Genomic DNA, 18,394 nt, shown 5'->3' on the forward strand with positions numbered 1-18,394 from the left:
TCAATAACATTTCTTGTCTCCTTCTATGACTTTTAGGACACACATCGTCAGCGCGATTTTTGTTATTGGACGCTTTAATGGTAATTGATTTGTCTTATCAATCAAAGACTATAAAGCGTGCATATTAAAATGATTGAGTTTGATAAAAATAACACAAATTTTACAAAACTGAGATATGGACTGCAAGGAAAAAAAATAGGTTGACAACCCCTGCCCTAACTATTCTACCATAACCTAGCATACATTCCCTCAGTAGACGCATTTCCATTCAGAAACACCAATTGAAGAATTTTGTCTTCTCTCTCTCTGCATTTCCTCCCATTTGCACAGCTGTGCTCCAGATTTCCCACTGTTGGACTGCCTATTTGTAAAGATGTTTTAGTTTTCACTTTCGCAGATACGGGGGTTTTGTGTGAAGATTTGTTGTTTTTTTTGTCGTGACCCATTCTTACCAAGTGTTGTTTTTATTTTAATGGAATCGTAAAAAGTATAGTATAGTTTACAAACTTTTGACAAATATTGATATTTATTATTAGGTTTTAAATTTACAAATATTGATGTCAATTAACAGTTCTGGTTTTATTGTGGTTTTAAAGCAGTTCTAATAACTATTTTTAGCCATTAAAACCGTAATAAAACCATAAATGTTCAATTTGTCATCCAAATCAAACTTCCCCAAGCAACACCACATCACGGTCCCCGCTGGCTGTTGTTGTTCCACTTGTTGAAAAATCAACAAACGACTGGTTCAGAGTACGACCGACACGACGCGACGACCATCGGCATCGGCGGTGGGTGCCAGCGCTGGCTGCGCTAGGCGATACCTACTGATAGCGCGAGCGGATGGTCTGTGCTGTGTGCCATGCAGAAGAGCATTTAGTTCTACAGACAGCGATCTCCCACCATTCCGAGTGGCGTTCTCTCGCAGTGAAGCTCGTGGTGCATGCAGCAGTTCTACTTAGAACAACGCGATTTAGATTTTTCCTGCTGTGCTCGGTTGGCGCGCGAAGCTCGTTAATGTTACGTTGATACGTGTCGTCCCGTAGGATCAGCTTTGAACACGTTCCGTGCGGTTCGACCTTTCCGTGACTCAGTGCGCGGCCGTGTAAGGCCGGCCTATCGTCCAATCGGAGGAATAACCGCGAGGATCGGTTGGCGCAATCCGATGCGAGGCGGCAATTTTTTGATGAGCCAAACATATTCCAAAGCCACATAGCTGGGAAAAAAGTGCCTAAAGTGTGCGGATTAAGTTCTCCGTGTGTGGCTGGGGCGGCGAGGTGAACCGAAATTCGGCGTGGCGTGGCGTGCTGCCACGTATTCGATCGTTCAAGCGGTGAATGAAGAGCACAGTCATAGTCACAGTGTAATTGCCCTGTGTAGATTACGGCCAAGGGATTTCGGGTGTAGTTTTCTGTGATAGAGAGTTGTTCGAGGCAGTCCACGGGAATTGTGATCCAGTGATTAATGGGAAAAGCATATTTTTGGTCAATGCTAGTCTGCCGATAAGCAATCACAACAGCACAACAGATTATTCTGGGAGAAAAACGAAGTGGATTCAAGATAGCGGTTTGGTATATGTGCGAGAGTTGGTGTTGATTGGATTAATAAAGATTAGGAAATATATTGAATGTGGTGGACCGTGGCTTAAAGAAGCAGCTGTCATTATCTTGTTGATTTATTGATACGTTGAGGTAAGTGAAATTTAGAAACTTCCCCAGAAGTACCTCAGGTACTCTGAAGAAACTTAACACGACGGAGAATAACGTATAACGTATAGCTTTGTGTGCTAATATACTTAAACACTTGTATGAGGTTTTTACTGTGAGCAAGATACAATAAATTCCCAGCGAATTAGATTAGATCACGAAGCAAATTTTCATAAAAAAGCCGGAGGCATTCTTAGACAAAGGGTAATAATAAAAAATATGCAAAACAATGAACATCGAAGCTAACAAATCAAATAAGTAAGTAAATGATTTAAAAAAAGGGGGCAAGAGGCCTTATGACTAAATTAGTATAAAGAACTGGCAAAGTCATAGACAAAATTACAGCAAGATTTATGATGAGTTTGGATTGTTTAGCTGTTTCAAGAAACACGAGAAAAATCTTTACCATGGATTTCTTCTGAAGTAAAGCATGAATTCAAAAAGCAATTTATTAAGGATTTTTCACGAAGAATGAAAAAAGGAATCTACCCAGAATCATGCCATGAATGTGAAAACATTGAAAGGCATGAAACACATGGAACCTAACAAAGAACCTAAGAAAAACCTTGAAGAATTCAGTTGACAATTTCATGAGAGATCAAAATTTCCGAGTAACATTTTTGGGATCAATTAGTTTTGTTCGTCTGTATGACTAAAAATGTTACGTGGACATTACTGAACAGAGTATTTATGTCGCGGAATTTATTCTGGACATTCCGTTACACGTTACGTTTTTTGACTTTTTGAAGGAATCCCTAGATGACTTTCTCCAGGAATTTCTTGAGAAATATTTTTAAAAGTTCGCTGTAGTATGTCAAAGAATAATTCCTAGATAAATTTCTGATTGAATTGCTTAGAGAATCTCTGGAGGAATTCCTGGAGGATCCCCAAAGGAAATTTCTGAAAAAATCCCTGAACAATATTCTGAATAATTTACAGGAGTTTATGCAGCAATCTTTGGAGGAACACCTGGAGGAACTCATGGTGAAACCGTGGAAGAACTTTTAAATAAATTTCCTCCATAGATTCTCTAAGGAAAGGATTTTCTGGAGGTTCCACGAAGTAAACTTCTGAAAAAAATTCAGAATAATGTTCAGAATATATCACATGAGTTTTTGAAGCAATCCCTGGAGGAATACCTGAGGAACTCGTGGAAAAACACCTAAAGGGGTTGTTCATAAACCACGTAGACCCAATTTTGGCCATCTCAGACCCCTCTCCCCCACGTAGACTTTTGTTCATACTTTTTTTTTAAATTTGTATGGAGCGTAGACCCCCTCTCCCCAAAGGTCTGCACGGTTTATGAACGGCCCCAAAGGAACTTTTTTATGAATCTCTTGAAAATTTTCTTGATGTATTCCAGGGAAAATGCAAAGCAACCTTTTCCGAATAAATTTGTGATGGAATTCTACAGAGCATCTCTGGAGAAACCTCTGAAGGAATTCCTGTAGGAATTGCTTAAGGCATTTATGGAGAAATTATTGAAAGAATACTAAAAGATTCCCGTGGAAAAATTACCACAAGAATTTCTTGTGAAATTTACGTAGAAAACATCCGTAGAAGGAATCCATGAAGAAATCTCTCAAAAAAATGCTTGAATAAATCACCATATATAAGTTTCTGAAGGAATTTTTACGGAATATCTTGAGGAACTCTTGGAGAAACCCCTGGATGAGTTCCTACAAAAAATTTTCTAAGAATTTAAAGATAACCTTGATTTTAAGTTTTAGTCGAATAACAGGAGAAATTTCTAGAACAGAGATCTTCAGTGCCCTTGGTGCTTCAGCCAAATATAGCACGACAATTCTGAAAATTATACGTTTCTTTTTATTTCTTGATGTTTATACAATATTTGTCTGACAAAAACAAAACACTGAACATCGAATGAGGACAAGAGCTTTCGGCGACTAAAACATAAAAAAAAGTATTTGGCAACATCATAGACAAAATAACAGTAAGATCCATGAAGAATTTGGATTGATCTTTGGTAATCTCACGGATCATGAGACAAGTTTTTACCATAAATTTAGTCTGGAAGCTATCAACCAGAAATTAAATATTGATATTCGGAAGACAATGGAAAGAAACTAACCAGAATCTAACTATGAATGTTAAAACGTTTCTGCAAATAATTTGAAGAACTTACAACTTGTGAATAATATGATGAACTTAGCTGGTAATGCCAAACTAATTTAAACAATTTCATTGGCGAGAGCGTGTTGGAAGGACTTACTTTACTTGGTTGGGCAAACTGTAAATTGCGTTCTTTAAAATTATTTACTAAATAACATTATTTCAAAAAAAAAGTGCACTGCAAAACCACTGTTCCAGAGCAACTGTCTTGAGAAGTTCATGAAAAAATTGTAATTCCCAAAAACCTGGCGGAACTGCTTTCAAAACAAAAGAAATTTTTCCATTGTGTAGTCTATTGAGAAATTCAATTTAGAGTTTTACGAAAGAATTTTTCTTTTGATTGTACAAGAAATTTCTACAACAGATTATTAAGCAATAGCTTCAAAATTTCTGTGTTTTCGAATACCTTCTAAATTACTTACCCTTGATGTTGCAAATCAGTTTTTATTAATTCATTTATTATTTTATTTATTCTGTCGGGGATTGGTCAAGAGTTTCACTATACATTTGTGCCTGTCTCAGGTTGTTGGTCACTTTCCAGTAATTTATGTTTACGAACGTTCTGAGCGATCCCCGGTAAAAATTTCTAAACGAGTTTAAGAAGTCAATTTTCAACAAACCACAAGAGGAGTTCATGACACAATTCCTACAGGATTACTTGAAGAAATACATAAAATTACTTATAGATAAATCTCTTGATAATTTTCAAAAAGGTATTTCTGGAGAAATTAAAAGAGGAATTTCTGAACAAATTTCTCAGAGAATGCCTGGAAGAATTCCTTAAGGCATCCCTGACGAAACATATGAAGGATTACCTGGAGGATCCTCCGTAGGAATTCCCGCGAAACTTCATAAAGAATTTCTGGAAAATTTTGTTAGAATCCTGAAAAATACCTGTGGAAGAATTACTGACGAATTTCTTGTAAAATCCGAGGAATAACAATCCAAGATTCCTTGGAGAAATTTTAAAGGAATCTCTGGAGAAATTTCTAAAAAACTGTTTTTTTTGAGAAATTTCAGGATGAATTCCTGGAGAAAATTCAAGGAGCAACTCAGGAACCTTTGAAGAAATTTCTAAAAGGGTCCCTCGATAATTATTTGTAGTAGTTCCTGGAGAAATTTGCTTACTAATACATGTAAAGATATACTTAGGCCAACTTGCCCGTGTAGCTGCCGGCTTAGAATAGCACTACGGACCACCTGTTCCGGGGGTAAAAGCCCACCAAACAGGTAACCCCAATCCAAGGTGTCAGGCGACCCGTGCTGAGGGATGAATGGTTGAGGGCGTTTAAAATATGCTCAATCTTTAACGGAGCCCGTAGCGTGGGTAGATCGCCTTTTTGGGTTGCGTTGCGGTGATAGATCTGCCAAACCGAAATCTAGTGTCGTCCTATTTTTCAATTTTGGAATATGTGTTCCGGTAATTAAAGGCATTATAGTATTTAGTCCTTGCTACTGGTGTTGTGATGACTTCCAGTCTTTGAATAAAACTAAGTTTACCAACTTTACTTTGCATATAGTTAAAAACCTCACCATCTGAGGCTAAACTCTATGCAAAGGAAATCAAATTGGGTTAGGGATCCATGTATGTACTAACTCTTCGAAGACTGGAAAGTGCTAATACGCAAGGAACATACTAGAATCCTTATTACTGAACACATGTTCTATTATTGGAATGGTATTGCTGCTAATGTTAAAACCCGGTTCTTTTTACTGGGGAGAATTTAGCGGTAAACAAGGGTGATGCTAGGTTTCCGATGCATGGCCAATTATCAGTGCTCTTGTTTCGTTTTCTATGAGAAAGAAATTTCTAAGAAAGCAAAACAAAAACTGTATCAAAATCGATACTTTATTGCCCTTCAATGGCAATTGAGTAATGCGACATGCACTACACTAAGGATACGGGTAATGTCACAATAGATCTAAAAACTGGTCGCAGTGACAAACCCGAACAGGAAAAAAAAATTGGCCAACTTCGAAGGACTCCCCTGAAATAATCCAAGAAATTCTTGCAGCAATTTCGTTTCTGCAAAACTCCAGAAAAAAATCGAAATCAAATCATAATTAGTTTCTGGAGGACTACTGCGTGTCCCTGGCGGAAACAGTTCCTAAGAAATACCAGTTTCCAGAAAAAATAATAACAATAATAATATAATAAAATAATAATATAAAAAAAATATAATATTTTGTACATTAATAACGGATCATTCACACCTATAGGGGGTGTTGAGGCTCCGGGTTGCCTCAGGGATTTGATTGGATTCGAGTATAATGATTTTTCACAATGAAAGACGACGGGATAATATTTAACAATATTTTTTATAGATACTTGACCTTAAGTCAGGTCGGGAATTATTGAACACTGCTGCACCAGACGGGTGCTGATTTTATAGTCCTCGAAGGTTGTTTGAAATCTTCGAGAAGTAGTTGTAGCTATGGTAATTGCTTTTATAACTCTGCTACATTATAGGAAAACAAATACATGAAAAGGATGGAGGTTGCTTTGAACTCTGTTTCCGGAGCGTTCAGTTTGGGCGCGAACAGGGTGTGTACTCCCTACCTAAGCCGGTTTCGGAATATCCAGATAATTGGTCTATTGATTAGCTTTTTTTTGGCATGATATATTTATAAATCAAGACCAGATTGAAAATTAGAACCATCCGACCGTGTTTACTCACGAAATTTTTAATTTTGTTAACTTGGTTCTATCTAGTTCCTTTTTGAAACCGGTTTCTGATGTTCTTGTGACCAAAATGACCAAACGAACTATATTTCAACTGTTCGATTGATATTACGAGATATGGCTTTCCAGTCTTGACAAAAATAAAAATACTGCTATTTTATCTTGTCCGTCGTTTCGGTCCGTTTGGGACCTTCTTTTGGGACTCTAAAAGATTATTTATTAAATCTATCGAAAAAAAAATACAAATACAAACCCATACAATTTTTACCGATTTCTACAGATTTTTCGTCCAGTGTGGTTCTGTAGAACGTCTTAATGTAGGGTTTGGGTACTAGTAGTGGACCCCCTAAGCCATCGAAATTTACTTCTGCTGCTTTTTAGCTATGTTAAGGCAGTGGATTGTTCCAAAGTGGATTCTTTTAATAAGTTTCACGTCCCTTCTTTATGTTACGACCGTCAAACATACAACATTAATATATTTTTCCAGTGAAATACGCATTTGAAAATTCGCATCGATGTTGCCTATAATGGACACCACCGGGGTCCATTATAGGATTGTTTACAAATATCTCGGCGCCTATAGTGGACCCCCCATTTGATTTCCATGTTAGCTGTCACGCCGCCGACGGTGCCTATAGTGGAGCCTCCCTGAGTGTGCGTATAGTGGACCCTTTTGAGTGTTTACATTCATTAAATAGTTAAAATAATCGATTGTTGCGGCCACTGGGTTATTTGTTTACCAGGAACTGCTGTGTAGCAATGTAATTGATGTTCCCCCGGTGGAAGTTGCCTGGAAATAGTTGATTTGGGCATTTATATTTGAGTTTTTCTGAAGGGGGTCCACTATAGGCGCAGGGTCCACTAATAGCACACAACCCCTAATTAGTGTTGGGTTTCTATTAAAAAAGGCAACATTTGGACAAACTAACTCAGACGCAAAAGTGGACGGTTTTGGTGTAACCTTAACCGTGATAAGCCCTTTTTCGAACTCAGCTGGAATTTAGTACTCGGTACTTCATCGATCACCATTGCTCTTTGACTCTGTTTCCTATTCTAGTGTGTATGTGTATGTGAGATACATGGTATTTTGGTATGCGTGATAAAATTTTCCTCTTTCGTGAGTGTATATGCGTGTTAAAAAAAACCTGACAGATGACCTAAAGACGTTCCACAGAACCACACTGGACGAGAAATCTGTAAAAATCGGTCAAAATTGTATAGGTTTTACTTGTAATATGTTTTTTTCAGTAGATTTAATGAATTATCTTTTAGAGTCCCAGAACAAGGTCCCAAAATGACCGAAACGTCGGACAAGATAAAATAGCAGTGTTTTTATTTTTGTCAAGACTCTAAAAACATATCTCCTTTAGTATCTCCTAGTAAAATGATCAAACTGCATGTATTTGATACAACTTCAACAATTCTAATAACCAATATCTTTCGTTTAAGGAGAAGATATGACGAAGCACTCTTCAAAAGCACAAATCTGAAGAACCGAATGTCGATTTGCGCTGAAAATCTGATCGATTAGTTACCCACTTGTGGTTAGACCAACTTTTCAGCGCAAACCGACATTCTTTTATTTAGATTTGTACTCTTGAGTAGTTGCACAGACAAGTTGTTTGGACAGTTACATAGGTTCATACGTCATTATCAGAACCTCGTCAGCATCATTACTGACGAGGATTGTCTGTACGCGCGCTGATGTTTACTCGTTTCATGCCAGCACAGTATCGATCGCAAAATTGCCGCACGCTATTTTGGTTTAATGACGCTTATCAAAATATGTACTTATATACTGTCGAGAATGACACAGCTATTTGAGCAATGAAGCCCCGCGAAATTTAATTATTTTTACTCATTCATCGACCTTCCTATGAACAATTTCATCTAATGCGTCGCTTCTTTTTTCCTTTCTTTAATTCCAGCTCAATCGATGACGAAATTGATGGCACGTGTATAGTGCGTGCGCGTGGTTTGCCCTGGCAGAGCAGCGATCAGGACATCGCTCGGTTCTTCCGGGGATTGAATGTGGCCAAGTAAGTAGCGTTTTTCATTAGGTACATACTCAACACAATACTATTCAAACCTCCGGTGAAATGATGGTCTCCCTCTCTCGGAGAGTCCAAATGAAAATAGGTATATGTATAGCACAAGTACATTTTAGCGAGAACCGTAAACACACTAGATGAGGTGTTGATAATTGAGTAACTTTCCTCATATTGGATTAGATTGCTGGACTGCAATACGAAACCGATCAGTCGATCAGTCATACGGTTAACCCTCTACTTCCCATGGTTGCTCTAGTTCTAGTGTACTATCAACTTTCGATGAACTCAAGACATACTGAATTAGGTGAATATGATGCAATCGATTTAAGAATGTGATTGTCATCTCACTGTATTGTACGCGGACATATTTCTTCCATATATTTATCAATTACACTTTGTTGAGTGGATCACATATAGTTCAGTGACGGTAACTCCGAAACCTGTACTTGTCATTTAATATTCAGGTTTCATTAGTGAATCATTACAAGTTGAGAGTTGCATATGCACTCTAGAATCATGACTTAAAATTATAAAATTGATAGCCTTATTTAAGAAACTAGTATTTGTAATTTATGATTTTGGTGTTATTGTTATTCAGGAAATTATTATTTAGCGTTTAATATTTATGGAAATGATGAAAAATAAATGAAAAATATTTTTTCTCTCTGATTTATGCAAATGGCAAGGCAATGCTCGAAGATGACTGACTATCACTTGGATTCAAATATCTGGCATGGTTTCATTACCCTGCTGAATAGTTTTATGACTCAGTGCTTTGGTTCCATGACTGAGTGTCTTTATGTTTGATATGACGGGGTGTAAATGACGAAAACTCACTTTTGAGTAAATGAGGCACATTTTTTTTCACCAATACAAAATGTATGGAGCTTCAAAATCAATCAATGTGTTTGCCAATCTACTTCAATTTTTTGAATAATCTTGAACAAGTTCTAAAAAACTTGAAGTCTGTAGATTTTTTTAGTATGAACACCCCTTTGCAGCTAGGCCCCTCATGTATGAAAACAAAAATATATTGTTATGACGCCTTTAACAACCGTGACTTTTTTATAAAAAGATTTGGACATCTTTAAGATAATCGTAACTGATGCCATGATATTATGACTCGTAGTCATTAGAAAATACACCAACCAGAGGTTGTACAGGCTAAACGATTACTAATATGAGACAATGGACAACACACAAATCAGATCAGTGGTCCAGTAAAGAATTTTCCGTTTGAAGAAAAGTTTTCACTGACTGGAGCGGGAATCGAACCCGCACAGGCTTAAGAAACGACCAGACGGCTGACGCCTTTAATCGCTCGTTCACGAATCCCACATGTTGGGGGGTGACATTTCCACTAGCACGAATACACAATTATCGGAAGCAGCTTCCATTGCAGCAGCTCCAATGCTGAAATTCAATTTATTATTCATATGTTTCTTAAATCTAATATAAAATAAACTTACATTTTGGTATTCCTACTCGCGCTATTTTCACCTCTCCAAACAACAATCAGCTGTGCGCTGTTACATCATACCAGTGCTGCCAGTTTCACTAAAAACTTTATTTCTACCACAACATAAAACTTTATTTCTACCACAACACCACATGATAGGAATATACAGTCGGGTCTCCTATCCCTTTCATGACGAACCAGCACAATTGTGCTGTTGAGTGATAACAGCTTTGCATATTTTTTCATCTGGTTAGTCTTTGTTGTATGTTTTATAAACTGTTTCAATAATTCAGCTATTAATTATACTTGCATATGTGTAACCAAACTGTTGTTTACGTTACCTGTGGTTAAACAAATAGTGGACAAAAACCGTAAAATATTAAAAAATCGCATATTTTTATTTCCGATTTATCTGTGTATTCATAGCAAGAAATCGTAAGATAAAGTGTAGTTCTTCCAAATGAGTAATAACAGTTATTGTTATGTTAGGAAATCTAAGAGTTCTGGAGAGCCAAAGTTGAGCCATTTGTATGTAGATTTCAGTTTTTTGGGCTCCGTCGCGAAAGGCCTATTAGACGCTGCTACCCACTTTACGCCTAACGCAATTTCCCAGCAGTCTTGCAACCGATCAAGCTGATTTTTTGACTGTGATTAGAGTATACTACATGCTTGTCACATTCCAAAAATGAACTGAATTGGTTGGAATACAACCTGGAAATTACGGTAGGCGTAAAGTGAGTGGCAGCGTCTTATAAAAGATTCGACTGTATCATGAATTTTAGTCATATATTCGGCAACAATTTTTTCTCCGTGTGGAATTTTAAGTGCAATGCTTGACAACGTGATTGGATTCTTCAATAGATTCCCAGTAGAAATCCATTCTAATGGTAGCTATTTGCAAAGTTTTTGAGGAACCGAACAATATTTGGAATATTTCGTTTAAGGAGTAAAATAAAGAGAGGTCTCAGAAACGGGGAGTACTAATGAGAGAATTAGGAGATCATAAGGAAAAGAAGGGACAAATGGGAGAAGTAGGGAATCCAAAGGACTGCAAGTGGTTTCAGCGGCATCCCAAGGAGGACAGGGGTTTCCATAAGAGTTTCAAATTAGTTTCAGGAATTTCAAGGGTTTTCAAGGAGTTTGAGGATGTTTCACGAATGTTCTAGGGAGATTTCAGACGGATTTCTGGCTGACTGCTATAGTATACTAAAGTAGTAGCCGCTCGCTTACCCGGCAATTGGCGAGAGATCAATTCTAGGTTCAGCATAAAACAAGGAAGAGTTTTTCACTACTGTAACATTGGCAGCTGCGTCCAGATGGTGTTTAAGGAGCAAAGGAAAAAGAGGTCTCAAGAAAGGGAGAGACAAATGGGAGAAGTTGGAGGTCCTAAAGAGGAGCAACAGATGGTCTGTCAGGGGGTTTCAAATAGGTGTTTAAGGTTTTATTTGACTGAAAGGGACAAAAGATTTAAGCGGCGTTCCGGGGGGGGGGGGGGGGGCAGTCCCATAACGGTTTCAAATTGGTTTCAGGAGCTTTAAGTGTTTTTAAGGAGTTTTAAGGGGTTTCGCGAAGGTTTCAGGGAGATTTAAGAGTGATTTCTAAGTGGTTTCAGGGGTCTCATGAGACTTCAGGGGCACTTCAGGAGCACTTCAGAGGGGTCTCTTGAGACCTCAGGGTCACTAAGGAAGTTTCAGGGACGTCATAGGAAATATCGGGGGCTTCCTTGAATGCTCCAGGGAGCCTCAGGGTGATTCAGGTTTCTGGTATCTCAGGATGTATTTGGAGGCGTTTATTCAAGTCTCAGGTAGAATCTCCGCGTAGACTTTTTAGGTCATCATAGAAACCAACCCCTTCCCCCCTCGTAGACTTTTGTCTATACAAAATTTTCAGAATTTGTATGGAACGTAGACTTTGGCTGGACACCCCCTCTCCCCTATGTGTCTACGTAGTTTATAGACAGGTCCTCAGTGGTATTTTAGAAGATCTGAAGAGCTTTCCGGGGGTTTCAGAAGCATCCCAGAAGTGTACCAGGAAGTCTCAAGGGTTTTCAAAGGGTTTGTGGAATATTTCAGGGGTTTCTGAGTGCGGTGCAGAGAGTCCCAGGGGTTTCAAAATCGTTTCTGGAGGCCTTAAAGGATCTCTGAGGTTTCGAGTGACGTTCCAAGAGTGTTCTGGGGGGGTTCAGAGATGTTTCAGCGGATTACAGGAGCTTTCATGAGATTTGAGGGGGTTGCCATGAGCGTTTTAGAAGTAATTTCAGTAAGTCTTTTGGGTTTCTGGGGATATCCAGGTGGGTTCCAGGGGGCAAAAGTGGCTTTGGGAGATTTAAGGGGTGTTCCAGGGAGTCTCAGGGAGTTTTGATGGCGTTTCTGGGGTGTTTCAGGGCATCTCATGTCATAAAAAAGTATTTTGTTATTTGCTAATTTGCCTCTATGATTGGACGGAAATTTATACTGAAAGTGGTAGAAATTGAAAAATATCATGACTTTTTTTTCATGAAACTCCATGACATTTCCCATCCTTACTCAGGGGGTTTCAGGAACGAATGGGTTTCAAGGTCATTTTTGGGAAGCTTCTCTTGGTTTCTAGGGGGTATTCAGGAGTGTTCTAAGCGGTCTCAGGTGTTTCAGGTTTCAGAGAGTCTCATGTGGTTTTAGTGGGAGCTTCATGGAGTCTCAGGGAGTTTCAGGGTCTCCTAGAGGGCTTCAAGAAGTTTCCGTGGTCATTTCAAGGAGATTTGCAGGCGTTTTAGGAAAGTTTGAGGTGTTTCCGGGGCGCCTCGGAGGGTTTTTGAGGGGTGTTCCAGTTAGGGTGGGGTTGATTTTAAATCCGGGATATGATTTCCAAAGCGGAAAGTGATCTACTAGTTGAAATAAGTGAGCTGTACAAAATTGAACGTTTTCGGTGGATATTTAGGGGTGGCGCAAAGGGTTTAAGTGGAATTTTAGCTAGAGTAAACATTGAAAAAACATTTTAAATTTTCAAACACAATTTTCCTAGACCAAATCGGTGATTCTAGAACCCAATTGGACCAAATTTGCGCTCAATATCGCGATATATTTACTAATTTCTGAGATATTTGAAAAAAAAATGTCATACATCGGTATTTTTTTGGGTTAGGTACCATAATATGACATTTTTTTTCAAATCTCTCAGAAACCAGTGGAGATATCGCCATTTTGAGCGCAAATTTGGCCCAATTGATCCAATAGAATCACCGATTTAGTCTAGAAAAATTATGTTTGAAAATTAAATTTGAAATGTTTTTGGAAGGTTTGTTCTAGTAAAAAATCTACTACCCCCTTTGCGTCACCCCTAAACATCAGCCGAAATCGCTCATTTTTGCACAGCTCACTTATTTCGACCAGTAGATCACTTTCCACTTAGGAAATCATATCCGGATATTTTTTGAAATTAGCCCCACCCTTGTGTTCCAGGGAGTCTCAGGGAGTGATTCAAGGGGTTTCTGGGATGTTCCAGGGGGTCTCAGGGTATTCTTAGGCGTTTTTCAAGTCTTAGGTTTGTCAGGAGAAGCTTCAAGGGGGTTTTCAGTAGCGTTCCAGTAGTGTACTAGGGAGTCTCAAGGGATTTCAGAGGGTTTGTGGTGCAGGTGCGGTGCAGAGAGTCTCAGGGGATTTCAGAGCCTTTGCTGGAGGTTTCAAGGGATCTCGTAGGTTTTCAGGGACGTTCCAGGGCTGTTTCAGGGATGTTCTAGACGGTTTGAGGAATGGTTTGAAGAGTCCCAGGGAATTTCAGGGGGTTTCCGGGGGAGTTCCAAGGGGTTCAATGTATTTTAAAGGATTTCAGGAGTATTACAGGGAGTCTCAGGTGACATTTGCTGGGTATTTCAGGAGGTCCCACGAGGTTTCAGGGACGTTCGACGGGTTTTAGCGGCATTTTAGGAGGTCTGACGGAGCTTCAGGGAGTATTCAGGAGTGTCCCTAGCGGTCTCAAAGAGCTTCAGGTTACAGCGTCTCTCAGGAGGATTCTATGGGAGCTTTATGAGGTCTCAGGGGGTTTCAGGGGCTATCAGGGGATTGCAAGAAGTTTCCATTGGGGGTTTCAATGAGTTACAGGCTGTTTCATAGCGTTTCAGGGATTGACAAGTGGTTTCAGGGGGTTTGATGGGCATTTCAAGGGAGCTCTCTGAATCGCTCTAAAAAGCCCCTAAGCCCCTTGAAACTCTCCAGAAATGTGAATAATTTATGAAAAAAAGCATATCATAGCATCTTTGGAATGCACCTAACGCCCCTGTATACAATATTCTCATTTGGATTTGTTCCTAGTCTCAAAAAGTAGAAGAGATTAGGTTTGCTGTTGTTAACTGCGATGTGTACAATCAAGCATAATCGTGTTCAAGAATGTGAACTCATCTGCGAGTTGCAGACGGTTCATCCATTTTGAAAGAGTTAATAGTAAGGATTGTTAAACGAAATCTTTCTTGGTAAATCCGCTTCGACTTTTGTTTTGATGAATCTATTCAATGAAGATTCAATTAAATTTAAAAATAAACATGGGTACCTGCCAAAAAGCTGAAACAACGCATCAAAGAACCACCCTATCGCAAAATTTCCATACACCACCATGTCAAAAGCCACTTGCTCTCTAAAACGAATCGATTGATGTGGTCTCATTGCGGCTAAACCGATCAACAGGGTTATTATACATTGGTCAAAGAAGAAACGACACGCCACTAGGTACTGGCCGACTGCTAGTATAGTATAGTAGTAGCCGCTTGCTTACCCGGCATTTAGCGGCGAGTGATCGATTCTGGGTTGTTTTCGATGCGAATCGCACCACTACCACCCCAACTTAGTCCACCATCACTTTGTTGGAAAGTCCCCAGTTCAGTCGCGCAAATCCATGCACTAATCTCTCTCCCCATCCATTAATGAGCTTCAACGAGTTCGGTCGGGTGGCCCAGAACGCGGAGAGAACTCCGGTCCGGTAGAACTACACTGTATATGTACCTCTGTACCGACCTACACGTACTTACAGTTTTTTTTTTCGCTCGTACCTTCGTCGAAGTGTGCTCGCGCGGTTTCCACGGTTTTTCGCAAAATTTGCAAATTCAGTTTAGTGAACTTAGTCGGTGACCGCTGCGCCACGCTTGTTCGCGTCCATCACATCGGAGGTCATTAAAGTTCAATCAACGCGAGTTCGCGTCGCCGCCGACTGACCGTACTAGACTTGAGCGAGCTAGTGTAGTGTAGTGCTCTGCGTACATAAGGCCAAAGTGCGATTTAGAAAATGAGCGAAAGTGTCTGTAGTGGAGTTGAAATTTCCGCTGATTCTGTGATACCAGCCCTGCAAGAAGGTTGCCTAACGGATCCGACGACGACGACGACGACGACGGGTTGCAGTATGAGGTCGAGCTCGGAGTCCGAGACTGTGACGAATGGAATAGCTGAAGTGGCGCCGCCATCCGCGAATGGACCCTCAGTCATCACCCCAGCAGTCAGTGCACGGCTTCATAATGATTTCGCTAGGTAATGAGGTCGAACTTTCTTTCTGTTTTTCCATTCAGTCAGTCAGTGGGGTGTTCTGAGAGTGGTGTTTATAGTTTTCGATGATCTATTGTGAAAGGGTGAGAATCAATGCCAAGATAAGGCATGTAGCCCAAGATTGACAGGGATGATAGTGGATTTATAGTTGTGTTGTGATGGATGGTAATTGCGCACCACCGTAATTAAGCTTTTGTTACAGTCAGTCCTGGCGCCAGGCGTTGTTGGTGGGGAGATGAACGGTCAGCTATACTTCTTGCTCGATAGTATGTTTTCTTCTTCTGCTGCTGCTTCTTCTTCGAGACGTACCAATCCAACAGGGGCAAAACCTATTTCTCAGTTTAGTATTCTATCGTGCTCCGGCGCACAGAAGTAACTGAGAGTGTGACATAACAACTTTCTATGCCCAAGGAAGTCCAGGATATTTCCATTACGGAAAGATCCTGGACCGGCCGGAAATAGAAAGCAGGCACCATCACCATGGTTTTGGTGGATATACGAGCGTCTATCGCTTCGGTGATATGGGCTCTTGATTGATGACTATATTTACAAAAATGTTCATTGCCTAAAAAGACCGGACATCGCATCGATTCTTGAAATAACTTACGTTTATGTTTATGTTAATAGTAGAGTAAGGTTTTTTTTTCAAACTTTCGTCGTTTTTATTTTTGGCGAAGGACATTCAATGCGTTGACGTGAAAAAAATAACATTTGCTTGATACTACAGCGGTAACCATTTCCACACGAATGCATTTTTATCGATTTATATCGGGTTTTAAAGGGGTAAGACGCCCCTCACTACGGATAGCAAAGGAACTAACAACCGTGCGCCTCCATAGGTTTCCCAATCTCTATGATACCTTGGTACTTAGGACATTGTTCATTTAGAATTCGGACGGACAAAATCACAGATATATCAGGGATGGAATAACAAGCAAAAAATTTAGCCCTTGAATCAAACATTTATTGTATTTTCATAGAAGCATGTCATTGAAATATTTGTTTTTGAGCATGATCATATAGCATAAGAATTGGTGACCGTTCACTTCGTAGTTGCTACTCCGTGATTGACCATAGCTAGCGGAATTGTACGCAGAATTATGTGATTAGTAAACCTTCCTCAATGTAGCCAATGAGTCCGCGCAGACAAACTCAAAATCTCGCCATTTAGCGAATACTTAACAGATAAAAAATACGTTATACTCGTACTTACCTTACCGGTCAGACTAAGGCATGAGTGTCCTCTGCTGTACGTAGGAGTCGTCTTCATTCTGCTTAGTCCATGGCTGTGTCGCCAGTTTCGCACTCTACGAAGAGTCCGCAAATCATCCTCCGCTTGTTCGACCCACCTAACCTAGCTCGCTGCGCACCACGTCTTCTTGTACCGGTTGGATGACTCTCGAGAACCATTTTAGTCGGGTTGCTCCGACATCCTGATGACGTGACCCGCCCACCGTAGCCTACCGTCGTCCATCGTCGCTTTGATCAATCTATAAGTTTATCCGGGAATCCGTATTCGTGCATAATCTGCCATAGCTGATCTCTATCGATTGTATCATACGCCGATTTAAAATCGAGGAACAGATAATGTGTGGGCACGTTGTATTCGCGGCATTTCTGCAACACCTGGCGGATAGCGAAAATCTGGTCCGTTGTAGCACGTTCACCCATGAATCCAGCTTGATATTGACCCACGAACTCACTTGCAATCGGTGATAGGCGGTGGCATAAAATTTGAGAGAGTATCTTGTAGGCAGCGCTCAGTAGTGTGATCGCGCGATAGTTCCCGCAATCCAACTTGCCGCGCTTTTTGTAGATAGGGTAATTCATGTATTTTGGACAGGCTGAGGACAACGTTAGAAAAATCGTCCCCTAACTTCCTTAGAAAACAATTCATTATTTTGCAAAGTTACTAATACGCTTATAATATGATTGTACTTTGCATTCTTGGTGACAAAATCCTTAACGAAATCATTTTAAACTAAGAAAATCACAATTTCCAATCGACTGTTAGAATTGCATTTTGGACACCGAAAATATGTTTTGGACACCCTCAGGTATATATAATTTGGACAGGGCAATTATCTCAATGTTTAGCCATGAATATTGCTAAATCATGGAAGTAGCATAAATTTAAAAATATTTTCTTACAAATAATCAAATTTTCCCGCTTAACAGGCATCTTTTTTGATAACTATTACAGTTTTTGTTAAAATCGAGGAAATATCGCCAGACCCACAGAATACGCCTCCAAGTATGCAATCGCACAGCATCTCCATGTAGTTCGTCAGATGACCAAAATATATTTACAGTAGAAAACTTGTAATGTATTTTGGACACAAACTATTTTAAGCGTCCTAGATGAATGTTAAGAGATTGGCTGCCTAATGCTTCTTTATTGAACATTTTTCATTGCAATAAGGCTTTCAAATTTCTTACAATTATTGATTCAACGATTTTGAGGTAAATATTGTATTTGACTGTGAAGTGTATGTCGTCTTGCATACCTGTGCATTTGAGGGGTTTTAGTGGAAAAAATTACATTTTCGATAATTTTGAAGTAAATTCTTAATTGTTAAGAGTATTTTCAACGTAAGTCATCAGAATAGGGTCTATTTGATTCAATAATCGATATTGAGAAGTATGGGACTGTTCATAAACCACGTAGACCAAAATTTGGCCATTTCAGACCCCCCCCCCCCCTCCCGCCTCGTAGACTTTTGTCCATACAAAAATTTTGAAATTTGTATGGAGCGTAGACTTTGGCCAGACCCCCCCCCCCCCCCCCCTCCACCCAAAAAGTCTACGTGGTTTATGAACGGCCCCTATCCACTTTTATTAGCTCTCCGGAACAAGAC

At 39.6% G+C, this 18,394-nt stretch overlaps 1 protein-coding gene across 5 annotated transcripts in view; it reads left to right on the top strand.

Annotated features, from left to right (window-relative positions):
- LOC109416894 (RNA-binding protein fusilli) overlaps positions 1–18,394 on the top strand; it is a 280,572-nt gene that overhangs the window by 249,497 nt on the left and 12,681 nt on the right. For all 5 annotated transcript variants that reach the window (XM_062855429.1, XM_062855426.1, XM_062855428.1 and 2 more), the window contains one exon: positions 8,451–8,561. In XM_062855429.1, coding sequence (XP_062711413.1) covers positions 8,451–8,561 — 111 coding nt within the window. The remainder of the gene's footprint in view (positions 1–8,450; positions 8,562–18,394) is intronic.

Source organism: Aedes albopictus, chromosome 3 (assembly GCF_035046485.1).
Source record: "Aedes albopictus strain Foshan chromosome 3, AalbF5, whole genome shotgun sequence".
In the NCBI taxonomy this organism is placed as follows: Eukaryota; Metazoa; Arthropoda; class Insecta; order Diptera; family Culicidae; genus Aedes; species Aedes albopictus.